The sequence below is a fragment of the Rana temporaria genome, chromosome 1 (assembly GCF_905171775.1).
Source record: "Rana temporaria chromosome 1, aRanTem1.1, whole genome shotgun sequence".
Classification (NCBI taxonomy): Eukaryota; Metazoa; Chordata; class Amphibia; order Anura; family Ranidae; genus Rana; species Rana temporaria.
Window position 1 is genome coordinate 568,796,529 of NC_053489.1, and position 18,313 is coordinate 568,814,841.

The 18,313-nt window shown below is 44.1% G+C and overlaps 1 protein-coding gene across 1 annotated transcript in view; it reads left to right on the forward strand.

Annotated features, from left to right (window-relative positions):
* FGL1 (fibrinogen like 1) overlaps positions 1-18,313 on the forward strand; it is a 61,624-nt gene that overhangs the window by 15,175 nt on the left and 28,136 nt on the right. The window contains exon 2 of the mRNA XM_040334584.1: positions 6,447-6,522. Coding sequence (XP_040190518.1) covers positions 6,457-6,522 — 66 coding nt within the window. The 5' untranslated portion in view covers positions 6,447-6,456. The remainder of the gene's footprint in view (positions 1-6,446; positions 6,523-18,313) is intronic.

Sequence of the window (18,313 nt, forward strand, 5' to 3'; positions counted from 1 at the left end):
ATTTATTTATTTTGTACATGCATTTTATGAAGGGGATGTGTGATGTAAGGGGTATTTTCATTTAATAAATAGGATTACGCTATTGCGGTTTCTTTTGTTTATTTACTCTGTTTGGGAGCCTACATCATATTTATGTCTCCTTGACCGATGCTGACTGCGGTTTGTGGGTCAGACGAGTGTTCCCTGTGTTATGCTGGCTATACATTGTGCTCTGGTGAGTGTATACCCCTAAGGGGACCGTGTTCTCACGTGGTGGATTTGAAGAGGTTGGTGGAAGGTGCACACTACTTTGATTCTAAGATCACCTATGGACACTTTCTGAATTATCACCTGGCTCATCATCTGTGTGGACTTTTTGTGTGGAGTTGGCCATACTATACTACTACTCAACATTAGCGCTGTTTGTAGTATATGACCATTTTAGTTTTTACTTTTATTGGTTTTTACTATTTTCTATATTTGCTTTGTTTTAAACAACAGCTCAGATAGGTTCCTTATGTGTTTGAAAAAATTATAAGGAACATTTTACTATTAGTATTGTCAATCATTGTTTGGATGATTTTTTGGTGATCCCACTTTGGAACATCAGTTTAATCTTTGGCGCCGAGCGGTGTATTTGAGGTATTTTATACACCTATTTTTTAGTTCTTACAATTACCACAAAGGTAAGTTGTAGAAAGAAAGTGTTTTACCTGCACCAGCAACATCATAATAGAAATGATGGGGTTTTGGGTGATAGAGAAGAGCCTTTGTTGCCAACCTCTAAAATGTGAAGTGTACTGAAAAAAAGCTATCCCTCTACACCAGCTAACTGTTGTCATATTGATAGAGTACAGAAAGGAATACATACAGTTGAACCTCGGATTGCAAGTAACGTGGTCAACGAGTGTTTCGCAATACGAGCACTTTATTTAAAAAAAATCCTAACTCGGTTTGCGAGTGTTGTCTCGAAAAACGAGCAGGATTCAGACCAAAGCTGTGTGCAGTACCACGTTTGGCCTGAGGCGGAGCAGCCGATCAGCGCGTTCGGAAAATCCACAGAAAGGCCCGAGGACTGACCTTGGCAAACCTCAGGAACTGAGTCTTTACAAGGTTTGCCGAGGTCAGCCGAGGTGTCCTGGGGTTTTTCCGGCCGTTTCTGAGGCTCTTTGGCGCCCCCCCCACCTATGGCCGCATGCAGAATTGCATGCCATTGATGTCAATGCAGAACAAATTATTTTTGTTTCCATTGACTTCAATGGGGAAATTCGCTTTGATATGCGAGTACTTTGGATTACGAGCATTCTCCTGGAACGGATTATGCTTGTAATCCAAGGTTCCACTGTATCTGCAAACTGGAATCAGCCCAGTGAAATTGTGCTTGGCACTCAAAGCAAGAATGGAAAGTCATTTTGTATTGTATATAGCTCTCAGTTTACAAAGCCTCTGATGAATAAACAATATAATGAAACTGTGTACATTTTAATTGTTTCAGCTGGAGTATAAAGTAAGACCATTCCCACTTCTATGGAAATCCTGCATTTAATATTCTACATAGCCATGAAGTTAAATTCTAGTATGAGAATGTGTTTCAAGTGAACTGGAAAGATATGAAATAAGAGCAACAAGCTGTGGTCTCAGGATGACGTCTGAAACTTGACTATTGCAACATTAACTTTAATGGGAAGCATATGTGCCTAGAGAGACCCACGCCCTGGAAATTGGGTCCAGGTGTGCCTAGGCTGACTTTTCTGGGTATCAGAACAGCATAACAATCCATTTCTCAGAGGGCAAAGCCAATACACCAAGTCTTTGTGGCACCTCTTTAAAGGAAACCAATTTAAGGCAATTACAAAACTTTCAAACATTCAAATGCTCTCCAATGTGACATAAAAATTGCATTTAATACTTTTTTCCAATCAAGGCAATTAAAAATAGATTTTTTCAATTATCTTTTACTTTATAGTTTATTTGAAGTAAAGGCAGCTGTCACTCAGTTTCACCTTGTATTTATTTTGCCTCTAGGTTGTTATATTGATTTGTATTGCTCCTTGCTCCCCAGGCCTAATTTACATTTGTATTACCCTCTGAAGTGTGTTCTACATTGGATCGCTTTCCAAAGAGCATTTGACAGATGGTAAAAAGGCTTAGTAATTACTTAAAAAATACATTAGTACCCCACAACCACATGTATTGCACCCACTTGCAGGGCACCCCCATTCAGTTGAATGTGTCGCGTTCTGTCGGCAGTACTGTCTGCTGAATGTAACAGCGGGCATCATTTTTGCAGTGCTGAGATATAGGCATTGCAGCAGTGGCATATCCCATATAGGAAGGATAACTTGCCACAAGTTTGTGGCAGTGTTGAATTGTAAGTCTTGTTAACTTGCTGCACATTTTCACTGGCAAGTTGTACACTTGCAGAGCACCTGAAACACAAGTTCTACTTGGCACTTTTAAAATTTGTAGCAAATTTCTCTAGCAAGAGCAAAGTTGTGGTGGTGAGTCTACAGCAAGAGCTCTGCAAGTCTACACCATGAAAATTCAGCCACAGTGACCCCCTGTGGTGGGATGACTTTTGCACAACATAACTGAACCAGAACTTTCAAAGGACTTGCAAAATGTTTGCAAAGAAAGTTGATGTGGAGTTATGCATTCTGGACTTGCTGCAATTGTGCAACAAACTTGTGAAGCCTGGCAAGTCTAGCAAAAGCTTAGCAAGTCACTTTCAAACTTTCAGCATTGTATTGTCAAAAGTATTGGGCTGCTTGACTTTATATGCATATAAACTAAAGACTGGGGTGCCATTAAAGTTTATATGCTTATAAAGTCAAGCATCCCAGTCTTATAGTCCATAAGTTTCAATATTGAGTTGGCCCACCCGGCCGTAGCAGCTATAACAGCTTCAACTCTTCTGAGAAGGCTGTCCACAAGGTTTAGGAGAGTGTCTATGGGAATGTTTGACCATTCTTCCAGAAGCACATTTGTGAGGTCAGGCACTGATGTTGAATGAGAAAGCCTGGCTTGCAGTCTCCATTCTAATTCATCCCAAAGGTGTTCTATTGGGTTGAGGTTAGGACTCTGTGCAGGCCAGTCAAGTTCCTCCACTCCAAACTTGCTAATTCATGTGTTTACGGACCTTACTTTGTGCATGGGTGTGCAGTCATGTTGGAACAGGAAGGGGCCATCCCCAAACTGTTCCCACAAAGTTGGGAGTAGGAAATTGTACAAAATGTCTTGGAATGCTGACACCTTCAGAGTTTCCTTCACTGGAGCTAAGGGACCAATCTCAACCCCTGAAAAACAACCCCACACCATACCATAATCTCCCCTCCCTTCCGTGTTTATCCGATCCCCCCATAGGGGAGAGCGGTGAAAAGACAGGGCGGTCCCTACACAGTGTGCGGGGACTGCCCTGTCATCCGTCGGCTCAGCGGGGATCAACGGAGCAATCCCCTCTGAGCAAGCGGAGGTTAAGGGGGCGGATCATTACTGATCCGCCCCGTGTGAAAGGGGCCTTTATAATGCTAGAATAAAGAAGTTGTTTTGCTGCTGATCTTCACACAGAGTTCTGACAAATCTAATTTCTTTATTATTTCTGAAGAGCAGTAACGGACTTAAAAGCACAAGGCTGAAAAGTGCGAATCGTCTCTCACCAAACTTCTACTAACACGAGATTAGCAGAAGGAGCCCAAAGGGTGGCGCACAATGGTATTGAACTTCCCTTTTATAGTGCCGTCGTACGTGTTGTATGTGACCGCGTTCTTGGCGATCGGAATTTCCGACAACATTTGTGCGACCGTGTGTATGCAAGACAAGTTTAAGCCAACACCTGTCAGAAATGTATCCACGGCTCTGTTGTCGGAATGTCCGATCGTGTGTACGCGGTATGAGTGTGCCATCATATTGGTCTCAGATCTTATTCTGAACCTCCCCCTCCAATTCTAAATGGAACTTAAAAGTATTTATATACTTTGATGCTTATAGTCTGAACATAGGTGCACTTTCAATATATAAAAATATGCTCTGCACTTTATATAATAAAAACACTCAAGGGAATAAATTCATCAAGAGTGTCTACAGGTACGTGAATTTGGGACAAGCAGAGGCGCATTGATGTCGGAGTGTCCATACAGAGTTCCCTCCTTCTGATGGGGATTCAAAGACACTAATTCCCTATCAGGTTCCCTCTTCATGTGATTGACAGCAGGCAGTGGGAGGATCCATAGGCTATATACAGTATGAAGTTGGCTATAGACAGTCTGAAGTTGGACATGTCCCCTTATCCGCCCCTTCTGAGACACTATCCGAAAATTTATTTTTTTAGAGTGACAGACATTTCACTAGCAGACGATCCGACTCAGTGCTTGCTTTACTCCACTCCGATTTTGAGGCGTAGATATAAGAGTTCCCTCTTAATCCATCTTCTTAAAGCCGCTAAAATATGTATACCGCAAAAATGTAAATGCTCAGAACCAGTGGCGGCTGGTGCTCCATTTTTTTTAGGGGGGGCAGCATCCCCCACCGCCCGCTTATTCACTAGCCCGCCAGGTCCGCACTTGCCTCATCCAGGTCGTGGGTTTCCTGATGTAGCGCTACCCCCGCAAGGGCCGCTGTAATTTACGGTCTTCTGTCCCACATCAGTGATGGCTCACCCTCACCTGGATCCAAGTAACTCCAAAACACTGTATAAACTTAGCTGGGTTTTATTAGAACTAGCAATAAGCCCTGAAAAGAGATAAACTGATTAACAGAATACCAATATTAAATGCAATGATATAATACAACTGCTCAGTAAATGAAAACAGGATTGGCATTCGTTCACTTTAACCGCCAGTGGGAGGCCTTGCCTGAAATGCACTGAACGAGTGGTGAACGAAACTGTAATATACAATACAAAAATAATGTTCAACAATTTCTCAAAAGTGATGTTACTGACTATAAGATCCTATCTATGTCTTGTAGGTTCTAGCCAACCACTGGCCAGTGGGAATTCTATTTACACAAACTAAGTCTGCCAGCGTTGGGGCCCTTTAAATCCTGTGTTTGAGTACTCAGACTTTAGTGAAGTAATATTTGTAATCCACAGAATGGAAAGGGGTATCTTTGCAAATGACCCCCATCAGTTGGTTCATGGATAGCTGTGGCAAATGAAATAAAGCTGATGGAACAATTAACGGCTGTGTTAAACGAGGAACAATTCAATAAATCCTGTTCAATACCTGTCTTCCCCTATTGAACTTGCTTATTCTCGTTTCCTTCTTGCTCTTGCCTTCTTGTTTTCTAACTTCTGTGACATAATTTTTTTTTTTCTATTGCAAAATGTGTTTGTGTACACCAGCCTCTGGGTGATTTAATGTCTTACACTGTTGCATTCTACACATGTGTGTTTTTGATGCATTTCTGGTCTATTTTCAGTGGCCCAGATTCAGGTAGAATGGAGCAATATTTGAGTGGGCAAAGAGCAAAGATTTTTCTCTGCGCCCACGCAAATATTTCCATTTGCCCAGCGATTCACGGAGCAGTAGCTCCGTAAATTGCGCGGGCGCTATGCTAATTAGCCCTGCGTAAGGGCGCCTAATGTAAATGATCCCGCCGGGGGCGGGAATCATTTAAATTAGGCGCGCTCCCGCGCCGAGCTAACAGCGCATGCTCCGTCGGGAAACTTTCCCGACGTGCATTGCGGCAAATGACGTCGCAAGGACGTCATTTGCTTCTAAGTGAACGTGAATGGCGTCCAGCGCCATTCACGGTTCACTTACGTAAACGACGTGAAATTTAAATTTCACGGGCGGGAGGCGCAGCTATACTTTAGCATTGGCTGCGCCTGCTATTAGCAGGAGCAGCCTTATGCTAAAGGCGCCGTACGGAAACTCCGTACCTTGCGTACGCAGGGCCCGCGCAACTTTTGTGAATCGGTGGTAGTATGCAATTTGCATACTACACGCCGATCACAAAGGCCGCGCCCCCTAGCGGCCAACGCAAGAATGCAGCCTGGGATGTGAAGGCATAAGGAGGCTTATGTTTGTCACATCCTAGGCTGCATTCGGTGTAACGAGGTTCCTGAATCAGGAGCACTCGTTACACCGGAGCAAGTAAGCACTTGCGCCGCGCAACTATGGTTGCGCGGGCGCAAGTGCTTCTTGAATCTGGGCCAGTGTGTGCATCTGTCAAACATGGACATGTGACTAAAAAATATACCAAAAAATTCAAACGCAGTGCATTTTTGATGAATTTTTTAAAAGCTTTTACTATTAATTTCAATAGGGAGCTGTGTTTTTGCTGCAGTTTTGAAAGCGCACCAAATATACAGCAAACAGGATTTTTAAAAACGCAGCTGATCAGTGTGAAGAGCTCCATAGGAATTAAAAGGATGCATTTTTCTAAAATATAGTTTAGGAATTAGCATTTACCAGCTCTCGGTATGCATTAGGATGTTAACATTATGCCTTTTGTTATTCTTCTAGATTTCTTACAATGGAGAGTTATTATTATTCTCAATATTTTGTGTGCATCCTTGCCTTTCTTGGACCGCCTGCAAAGGTAAGTTATTTTTTTTTCCAAGTACCTGAAATTTTTGCACTATAAAATATATGTAGCCAGGTACTGGGCTATGACAGTATGGTGAAGGAGACATTGCTCTTATTTACTTTTCCCTTGCTCTTTGTGATGTTAATGTTGTACTACACAATCCTCCAATGACCAGCAGGGGAGAGCTGAGTCCAGTGAACATATTGACCTTAATGCAGAGGACCTGGAATCCTGGGACGTGTAGTCTGAAGCCACAGCCATGTATTGGTATGGTTGACTATCTGAGCTACAGGTTCCAGTAGACTTTGTGTAGGGAGGAGCTAGGGAATGCTTTTATTGATTCGCCCAGGAAAAGCCGGCTCTCTTGGTGCCTGAGGAGTCCATGCATCCAGACCTGTCTTTGTGAACAGGAGACAGAGCCAGTCCTAAAGAGTCTAAAGTTCAAGGCAAGATCACCAGGAAATCAGTACCCACTTTTGTACTGTTTATCAGTAGCCATATTGCTGAGAGCAAGACAATTATGGCACCCAACCATAGCAATTCCATAACTCATTTTCTTCAAGTCCATACAACACCAGAACCAACTCTGAGCTGTGTTTGTTTTACACCATCATTATATCTAGATCACCTTGCACTGAACTATTTTGCACCTGTTGTCACCTTACTGCATGCAGGTTTAAACGATGACCAACACTCACTAAAAGGGCCCCAACTTTAGTTGGCAGAAGATCAACTTTATGGACTGCCCCTACAATCCATCTTGCAGATTTCCCTAATTTCTCCTTAACTGCTTATGTTGTTCAATTTTCACCATGCCTACCCAGTCTGTTTAGGCCTAGCAAGGCCGTCATCAGTGTACACTAGCAGTATAGCTCCTGCATTGTTAGATCAAGTCTCATTACTGCCCACTGCTGCACTTGAGGTGACACTGCTACAGTGGGGGAAAAAATATTTAGTCAGCCACAAATTGTGTAAGTTCTCCCACTTAAAAAGATGAGAGAGGCCTGTAATTGTCATCATAGGTATACCTCAACTATGAGAGACAAAATGTGGAAACAAATACAGACAATCACATTGTCTGATTTGGAAAGAATTTATTTTCAAATTATGGTGGAAAATAAGTATTTGGTCAATATCAAAAGTTCATCTCAATACTTTGTTATATATCCTTTGTTGGCAATGACAGAGGTCAAACGTTTTCTGTAAGTCTTCACAAGGTTGTCACACACTGTTGCTGGTATGTTGGCCCATTCCTCCATGCAGATCTCCTCTAGAGCAGTGATGTTTTGGAGCTGTCACTGGGAAATGTGGACTTTCAACTCCCTCCAAAGGTTTTCTATAGGGTTGAGATCAGGAGACTGGCTAGGCCACTCCAGGACCTTGAAATTCTTCTTACGTAAGCCACTCCTTCGTTGCCCAGGTGGTGTGTTTGGATCATTGTCATGCTGAAAGACCCAGCCACATTTCATCGCCCTTGCTGATGGGAGGAGGTTTGCACTCAAAATCTCACGATACATGGCCCCATTCATTCTTTCATGTACACGGATCAGTCGTCCTGTTCCCTTTGCAGAGAAACAGCCCCAAAGCATGATGTTGCCACCCCCATGCTTCACAGTAGGTATGGTGTTCTTTGGTTGCAACTCAGCATTCTCTCTCCTCCAAACACGACAAGTTTTGTTTCTACCAAACAGTTCTACTTTGGTTTCATCTGACCATATGGCATACTCCCAATCCTCTTCTGGATCATCCAAATGCTCTCTAGCAAACCTCAGATGGGCCCGGACATGTACTGGCTTAAGCAGGTGGCGTAGTATGCAGGTCATTCACTAGTAGGGATAAGCCGAACACCCCCCCGTTTGGTTCGCACCAGAACCTTCGAACGGACCGAACGTTCGCGCAAACTTTTAGAACCCCATTGAAGTCTATGGGACTCGAACGTTCGAATTCAAAAGTGCTCATTTTATAGGCTAATATGCAAGTTATTGTCATAAACGGGTTTGAGAACCCAGGTTTTGCCCCAGGGAACATGTATCAATGGAAAAAAAAGTTTTAAAAACTGACGTTTTTTCTGGAGCAGTGATTTTAATGATGCTTAAAGTGAAAAAAAAAATTCCCATAACCACTTCCGGACCGCCTCCTGCACATATACGTCGGCAGAATGGCACGGCTGGGCACATGTACATACAGGTACGTCCTGTACTAGTACACAGCTGTGGGTCGCGGGCGCGCGGCCCGGTCCGAAGCTGCGGGACCGCGGAGTGCGGTCCCGCAGCGAAGCTGCGATCGCCGCTGGAGTGCGGCGACCGTTTCCAGGAGCTGAAGAACGGGGAGAGCCGTGTGTAAACACGGCTTCCCCGTTCTTCACTGTGGCGGCTGCATCGATCATGTCATCCCTTTTATAGGGAGACACGATCAATGACGTCACACCTACAGCCACACCCCCCTACAGTTGTAAACACACACTAGGTGAAACGAAACTCCTTCAGCACCCCCTGTGGTTAACTCCCAAACTGCAACTGTCATTTTCACAATAAACAATGCAATTTAAATGCATTTTTTGCTGTGAAAATGACAATGGTCCCAAAAATGTGTCAAAATTGTCCGAAGGGTTTCCGCCATAATGTCGCAGTCACCAAAAAAAAATCGCTGATCGCCGCCATAAGTAGTAAAAAAAAAAAAAAAATTATAAAAATGCAATAAAACTATCCCCTATTTTGTAAACGCTATAAATTTTGCGCAAACCAACCGATAAACGCTTATTACGATTAGTTTTTTTATATATTTTTGGGGGATATTTATTATAGCAAAAAGTGAAAAATATTGCATTTTTTTCAAAATTGTCGCTCTATTTTTGTTTATAGCGCAAAAAATAAAAACCGCAGAGGTGATCAAATACCACCAAAAGAAAGCTCTATTTGTGGGGAAAAAAGGACGTCAATTTTGTTTGGGAGCCACATCGCACGACCGCGCAATTGTCTGTTAAAGCGACGCAGTGCCGAATTGTAAAAACCCCTTGGGTCATTTAGCAGCATATTGGTCCGGTCCTTAAGTGGTTAAATATCGTACCTGCTGGGTGTCTATAGTATGCCTGTGAAGTGGCACATGTTTAGAACTGTCCCTGTACAAAAATAAGATTACTATAAGAAAAGTCATTTAAAACTGCTTGCGGCTTTAATGTAATGTCTGGTTCCTGCAATATGGATAAAAATCATTGAGAAAAATAGCATGGGTTTCCCCGCCCCCCTCCCCCCAGGTCATTACCAGCCCCTTTGGCCTATATACTTTGAACAGCAGTATACAGGCAGTGCAAACAAGACAGGGACTGTAGGTTTGTTGTTAAGTAGAATCTGTTTGTAATTTTGAACTGGTACTTTTTTTAAAGTGTAGCTCCAGCCAAAAAATCTATTTTTAAGCTTTTTGGAAAACATAGAGAGGGGTTATCACCCCTGTAACATTTGTTTTGCTGTCTGTGCGCATCTGTTCAGAAGATTGCACCTCACTTTCTGTCCCAATGACAAATGATTTTTTTTGTGAAACAAGGATTGGTGATAAAGCATCAGTGGACAGGAGACACCTCTTACAGAAGAGAATTTCCCTTCTTAGGGGTAGATTTCCTCTCACCTCCTGTTGTCTCCTTCCGTTTGAAAGTAGGACTTGGTGGGCGCAGTGAAAATACTTGCTGATCAGCCACTGCCTGTGATATTAATTTGACAACAACAGCAATTGTATTCACGTGGCTTTAGGTGCACACTGTGGAGGACTGTGGAGGACACAGCACACCACGTGAAAATACTTGCAGAATGATCCCCTGCCTGTGGTATTAATATGAGAAGATCCCTGCCTTTTAGAGCTGCACAATTAATCGCGAGAATATCGCAATCTCAATTCACCCCCCCTGCGATTTCCACGCGGGATGACCCGCGATCTTTATATGTAGCCGCCGGTTCCACATAACCAGCGTGGAACGCAAATGGCGGATATCGGAACTGACGTCAGTTCAATGCGTGAAGCGGCGCGCCGCTGGGCACGGGCGGTGCATAAACATAGACAGTTTCTCACGTCTGTCTTGGGAAACGAGGAGTACAGCAGTGAGTGCGCAGTGAGGTAGGGTAGTACTGTAGTGACATTGTACAAAACAGCCATGCTATTAACAGCTATAACTGCTGTGGTTTTTGATGCCCCTCGGCCTCCTAACTGTGTTTTAAAGGTTCAACTTCACATCTATGCAATGCATCAGAGTATGTGCCTTGCTGCAGAACAGCCTATTAATTTGAGAATGAACTGCCTGCCACCCCTCCAATAGCACAAAAGTGCATGGGCCTTTTTTTAATTTTATTTTTTAATGCCGCTGCACAAAAATGCACGGTGCTTTTGTTAGCATACATTTATAATTTTGTTATTTTTTTTTTATTTTTTTTTATTTTAGGTGACCAAATACTTATTTTCCACCACAATTTGCAAATAAATTCTTTCCAAATCAGACAATGTGATTGTCTGTATTTGTTTCCACATTTTGTCTCTCATAGTTGAGGTATACCTATGATGACAATTACAGGCCTCTCTCATCTTTTTAAGTGGGAGAACTTGCACAATTGGTGGCTGACAAAATACTTTTTTGCCCCATTGTATGGTATATGCTGATCTGGGCAGTTGATGCCATTTATGCATAAGGGCCGGTTAACACTGCTGCGATGCCAGACATCGCATGTGATTTGCAGTGCACTGCTGTTCACATCACATGCGATATCTGTACGATGCGATTTCATCCATACATATAGTATGGTTGATATAACACCGCATTCGGTCCAAAGGTTTGCAGTGTGATATGCGAACTTAACATTGTATGACACTCCCCAGCAGTTTGCATATGGCAATGTGAACTGCCGTGCGATGCGGATACCCCAGTGGATTCGCAGAGTTCCCGCATCGCACCAGTGTGAACCGGCCCTCATGGGGCAAGGAAGGCAGATGAACTTCACAATATCCCCTCATCCAATCACAAAGTCAAAATATTTAAAGGGGTTTTAAAGAAAAACATTTTTTTTTAAATAACAAACATGTTATACTTACCTCCACTGTGCAGCTCGTTTTGCACAGAGTGGCCCCGTTCCACATCTTCTGGGGTCCCTCGGCGGCTGTCTCTGGTCCTCCCCGCAAGAACTCCACACATTCATGTAAGCTCCCTCGCATTGTCTGGAGTCCTTGCGGGCGCGCTCCATAAAATGCATTAAGGTGAAAAAACTTTTACCTTTACAACCCCTTTCAATTACAAGCAACCCAATAAATACAGTTATTAAAGTGGAGTTCCACCCATAAATATAACATTACATCAGTAGTTTTAAAAAAATGTCATTAGTCCTTTACGAAATGTTTTTTTTTTTTTCTAGATGCCTTCAAAGTGTTGTTGCTAGGCAGAATAGTTAATCTTCCCACTTCCTGCACCTAGGTACTTAAGCTTCCTAACCTACACCGCACAGACTCCTGGGAATGTAGTGGGTGTAACTTTCCAGGAGTCTGTGCACTCCCCAGTCTCAAAGAATCATGTGACTTGGACAGCACAGGTGCTGAAACCTGATCTGACACTGCTTGTGCAGCACTGAGCATGTGCGAGATCTGCAAGGCTGAACTCCAGGAAGTCATACAGTCTGGCTTCATAATGCCCACACTTAAGATGGCCCCAGTCAATTTCTATTTTATAAAGTGTCTAAATGCTGTAACAACCTAACAAAACGGACCTTAGTTTACAGACTAACTTTACTAGAATACATTAAGCTTGTGTATTACAGGGGTATTTATATTGAAAAAGTGAAATTGTGGCCGGAACTCCGCTTTAACATTAGTTTACATTAGTATTTCAAAATATACAAAGTCAACATGAAAAATTAAGTGAATATGTATTTGTTCTACATGATTCAAGACAGGTGTTTGATTCTGGTAAATGGCCATTCCTTTGTGCAAGCTTTGTCAGATTTGGATTTAAAGAACAATTCCTATTTTGGGAAGACTTTCTGTGCAATAATCCATGTAGCTGTAGCACCCTCTAGATTTAAAGGTAGAAGGTTTTTTATACTAATGCATTCTATGCATTAAAAAAAAAAAAAACCTTCTGTGTGCAGCAGCCCCCTCCGATGCTTACCTGAGCCCATCTCTATCCAGCAATGTTCACGAGTGCCTCAGCCTCTCCCTCCTGATTGGCTGAGACACAGCAGCAACGCCATTGGCTCCCGCTGCTGTCAATCAAAGCCAGTTTGCCAATCAGGAGAGAGAGGGGCGGGGCCGAACCACGGCTCCGTGTCTGAATGGACACACAGAGCTGCGGCTCAGCTCGGGTGCTGCTCCCATAGCAAGCAGCTTGCTGTGGGGACACTCATCAGGAGGGAGGAGCAAGGAGCACCGAAGAGAAGAGACACAAGAAGAGGAGGATCTGGGCTGCCAGCAGGGGCAATCGGGTGGAAGATGGAGATATAGTGCTGTAGAGGCTGTCGTGACCCTTAAGGGTGCCCCCTAGTCTAAGGGCGGGGGGTGACCTTGGCCGGGGTTCGGGTGCTGGAAGGATCCTACCACAACACGGGGAGGAAGCCCTTCCTGGAGGCACGGAGCAAGTGTGAGGACAGTGTAAGTACAGCAGCACTACAGGGGACTTACAAGAGGGGAGACACACATTTAGCCAGTTCTCCCTGAAGACCATGTTGTGCCAAGTTTTTATCCCTTCTTTGAAAGATCTCCTGCAGAGTCAGCTGGATGGGCTGGTGAGAGTCAGTCTGGAGGAAGCTGGGAGAATTTAGCCTGGAGGGGGGGTCAAAGGGGCAGCTGCAGCCAGGTGGGTTGGCAGTGCCTGAAGAGGTGCTGCTGGGACCAGTAGCCACAGGAAAGAGAAAATGCAAGCTGATCACTTTGTACTGCTACACGACAAGGGACTCCTTGTTGCCTGCAAAGGCCATTGCTAAATCTGATTGTGCCTGTCAGATCCATTACAGTGATCCAGCTGGAGTCTGTGAGTAAATAAAGTGCTGGAGGAGTGTCAAAGGACTGTGTTCAAGATGTCCCCGAAAATGTTACTAAAGTGTTGCTGAAGTCAAGTGGGAATCCCATAATCTTCTATCCCCATCCAAGGTATTATCCTCAATAAACCACAAAAAACATAGTCACGGACTGTTCCTTGTCTCTGAAGTGTCTGTAAAAAATTGGTGTGCCTGGCTGTGCATAGCAATAAATGGAGGCCTGTCAAGACATTTCCACAGTTCCACTTTCTTGTCCTGCTATCAGAGAGACAGGACATGAGGTGAAATCTCCCCAACTGGGTCACAGACAGCAATACAATCCATTCACTGTTCTAAAGTCATGTTTGATCTGATTTGAGAGCAGTGATAATGGGCCATCAGGCAGCTGGGGCTCAAGACTGTCTGTCCCCAGCACATTGATATGCTCTCTGTAGAAAGGGAGAGTGATTGCTTCTGGTGTGAAGAAGTGGCCTGTACGAATTTGCAATGTTGGCTTGGTGGTAGCAGTGTGAAGGAAGTGGTGGCACTGGCAGCCATAGGGGTGTGCTGGGTGTGCCTGGGCATACCCTAATTAACCTCCTGGGACCCGCGCTATAGTCAAATGACGGCTACAGCGCGGATCCCAAAATCCAACAGGACGTCAATTGACATCCGCCCCTTTGGGCGTTCCCCGCGCGCGCTCCAGAGCGCGCAGCGGGGAAACTCTGTGTTGGCCGTGTCCCTTGGACACAGCCAATTACAGATCGCCACGAACGGCCAATCAGAGTGGCCGTTTGCGATGCGATCTGTGCGGCCAATGAGAGATGATCTCATATGTAAACATATGAGATCATCTGTCATTGCCGGCTCACACAGAGACAGCGTCCTGTCTCTGGAGAGGAGACCGATCTGTGTCCCTTGTACATAGATCGGTCACCCCCCCCAGTCACCCCCCCTCCACCTACAGTTAGAACACAATGCAGGGATACATTTAACCCCTTCCTCACCCCCTAGTGTTAACCCCTTCAATGCCAGTCACATTTATACTGTAATTAGTGCATATTTATAGCACTGATCGCAGTATAAATGTGAATGGCGCCAAAAATGTGTCAAAAGTGTCCGATGTGTCCGCCATAACGTCGCAGTCCCAATAAAAATCGCAGATCGCCGCCATTTCTAGTAAAAAAAATAAATAATAAAAAATAATAATTCTGTCCCCTATTTTGTAGGCGCTATAACTTACTCGCTTATTGCGATTTTTTTTTTTTTTTTTACCAAAAATATGTAGAAGAATACGCATCGGCCTAAACTGAGAAAAAAAAATGTTTTTTTTTTTTTTTTTAAATTGGGATATTTATTATAGCAACAAGTAAAAAATATTGTATTTTTTTCAAAATTGTCGCTCTTTTTTGTTTATAGCGCAAAAAATAAAAACCGCACAGACGATCAAATACCACCAAAAGAAAGCTCTATTTGTGGGGAAAAAAGGACGTCAATTTTGTTTGGGGGCCATGTCGCACGACCGCGCAATTGTTAGTTAAAGCGACGCAGTGCCGGAAGCTGAAATTTCACCTGGGCAGGAGGAGGGTATATGTGCCCAATAAGCAAGTGGTTAACCCCTGTGCATATCTCCCAAGTGCCCTGGATTGGGCGGTACAATCCCAAGATTTAAATGAAATCCCAGCATCCTGCCAATCCATGCTTAATCGCTAAGCTGTTCCGACACGCGGCTCCTATCTTCTGTATCTCCCCTGCAGCTACGCTTGTCACAGGCAGCTATGGAGGAAACAATGCTTATTTATTCCGGGTCAGGTAGTAAAGGGCTGGAACAGAAAGTAGGGAGGCAGGGCTGTGCTTAAAGCGGGGGTTCACCCTGTTAAAAAAAAAAAAAAATGTTTTTTTTTTATTAGACCATTACATTCGGCATCGTAGCGCGAGCTACGGTATGCCGGTCTTACATTTTTTATCCCCGTACTCACTGTGCTATGGCTCATTGAAGATTCCGGGGAATGGGCGTTCCTATGGTGAGAGAAGGTGATTGACGGCCGGCCCTGGCACGTCACGCTTCTCCGGAAATAGCCGAAATAGGCTTGGCTATTCACGGCGCCTGCGCATAGCCTGTGCGCAGGCGCCGTGAAGAGCCGAGACCTACTCCGGCTGTCTTCGGGGAGCGTGACGTGCCAGAGCCGGCCGTCAATCATCCTCCCTCTCCATAGGCACGCCCATTCCCCGCGGGAGTCGGATTCTTCAATGAGCGATAGCACAGTGAGTACGGGGATTAAAAATTTAAGACCGGCATACCGTAGCTCGCGCTACGATGCCGAATGTAATGGTCTAATGATGTGAAGGAGGGTGAACCACCGCTTTAAGAGTGATTAGCCTTGTACGGGGGAGGGGGTGCTAAAGGTGCGGCAGTGGGGGTGGGGCTACAAGCCAATCACAGCCCGCCTCCTACTCACCGCAGCATGCTTTTGCACCCGCCCCCTCCCTGGCATAAACAAACAGTGTTTTCTCTGTACTGTAGCTGCCCATAACAAACTTATGTCTGTTCTCCCTGGGACTCTTTACAGTACTCAAGGTAGTGCAGCTTTAGCTCTTCTTGCCCTTCTCCTATTCCCTGGTCCAATGGGTGGGGCTATGAATAACTTGGGTACGTTTAGCTCCACCTACTGGACCGAGGAATAGGAGAAGGTGGAGAAGAGTTGGAGCTGCAGTATCCTTCCTGAGTACTGTGAAAAGTTCAGTGAGAAGGAAAACAGAAGTAAATAGTGCAGAGGTGAAACAGACAGTTACCATTGCACTCTGTGACACTGCAGACTCCCAACCTCTGGCTCACTAAGCACTGACCTCTGAACTCTGCCTTAGTACTGACTTCTGAACTCCGCCCCACCTAGCACCGACCTCTGACCTTCGCCTCACTTAGCACTGACCTCTCAACGCTGCCTCACTTAGCTTTGACCTCTGACCTCCATACGAGCTATCAGGTCATTGGGGGTTATCCCTCAGGTCATTGGAGAAAAACCACGATGTGGTCTGCTGATTAGTGTGGTCAGTATTTAATAGGACATTTTCAAAGGCTGGCAGGAACACTGCAATACAAAGAGAAAAGAGAACAGGTTACATTTTTATATAAGTATATGGTACAGGAGGCACATATCAGGAATATGAAACGTTGGATTTAAATACTTTTTAATATTGCTAAGGGTTATTATTGTGCTGGGGGTTGTTTTTAGGCACAGTGGGTTATAATTGCTGGGGAAAGTGTTTTTTTTTCCTTTCAGTGATGGGGTTATTATTGTTGCTGGGGGGATTATTTTTTGGGACATTGGGGAGGTCGTTATTGCTGGCAGAGGTTACTATTGGAGGGGACAATGGGGGTTGTTATTTTTGCTGGGAACAGAGGGGGTTATTATTGCTGCTAAAGGGTTATTATTGTGCAGTGGGTTTTTGCTTTCCCTGACATTTGCTAGGAGTGCTGCCCTGTGAAATTTCATTGTTGGTCCTGATATTTTCTGGGGCTTTTCATTACTTGTTGGGAGCCCCGACACTTGTTGGGAGTTACCATTGATGGCCCTGTCGCTTGCTGGGTGGATCATTGCTGGTCTTGACACGAGCTAGGATTTTTTTCAGAGGGTTATACAGTAAAACCTTGGTTTGAGAGTAACTTGGTTTGAGAGCGTTTTGCAAGACAAGCAAAATGTTTTAATAAATTTTGCCTTGATATACAAGCGATGTCTCGATATAAGAGTAGCGTCATGTCACAACTGACTATAAAAGAGAAGAGAGGTGCCTCTAAGTGTAGCAATATGGTTACATTAAATGAAGGTACAACATTTAGCAACTTATTGCTACACTTAGAGCCGCCTCTCTTCTCTTTTATTCCCTGTAAAAAAATGTTTTGATATACAAGTGCTTTGGATTACAAGCATGTTTCTGGAACTAATTATGCTCGCAAACCAAGGTTTTATTGTAATTGCTGGTGCTGACATATGCTAGGCCTTATAAAGATGTGTTTGTGCCCAGAGTGCCGCTTCAATTATGACAGCATGATCCCCTGGAACACTTCTGATGGTTATTAAATGACCCTAGTGTTTTTCCAAGCTGTAGGTTTTGGAGAGCTTATTACAAGAATGTAAGCATTTCCTGGGAGGTCTGTTTAACACCAGTAAACATTTACCGGATGTGGATTTGTATTCCCATTAATATGGCTAGATCTGTGGCCAGGCCAGAATAAACTGTAATACCTAGCCAAGCAACATAGTTCTACTACAATTTAGAATTTGCCAAAGTGCATCTTAAAACTCATAAATCCACAACAGTCCTGCAGCCCTAAAGCAGAACTTCAGCCAAAAATAACAAGATACAACTGAATAGCCCATTAAAAGGTAACATAACAAAACTAGCTTTTGCTACAATGTTCACCTTTAATGCAAAGATTCCTCCTAAAATACTTTTTTTGCCATTAGACGTCCTTAATGACCTGCATCATTGAAGCCCATTCTTCTCAGCCCAGGTCATTCTGGACCTGCCACAGCCTGTGAATGCACAGTGAAAGGAGAAACAGCATAGTGACAAGTTCATCTCTCTGTTACTCTGCTTTCTTTTCCTATCAGCATGCTTCTTGTCAGCACAGGGGCGTACCTAGAGCATTTGGCACCTGGGGCAGATCCTATATCTGGCACCCGCCCAACTTTAAAATGTAAAAACACCCACAAAAACTTGTAATGTTTTCAAGAATATTTATCTCACACATTTCACAGCCCCCATCACAATGCCCCTTTCAGTCTGCCCCCCCCCCCCCATCTCTCTAATCACAGTGCCCC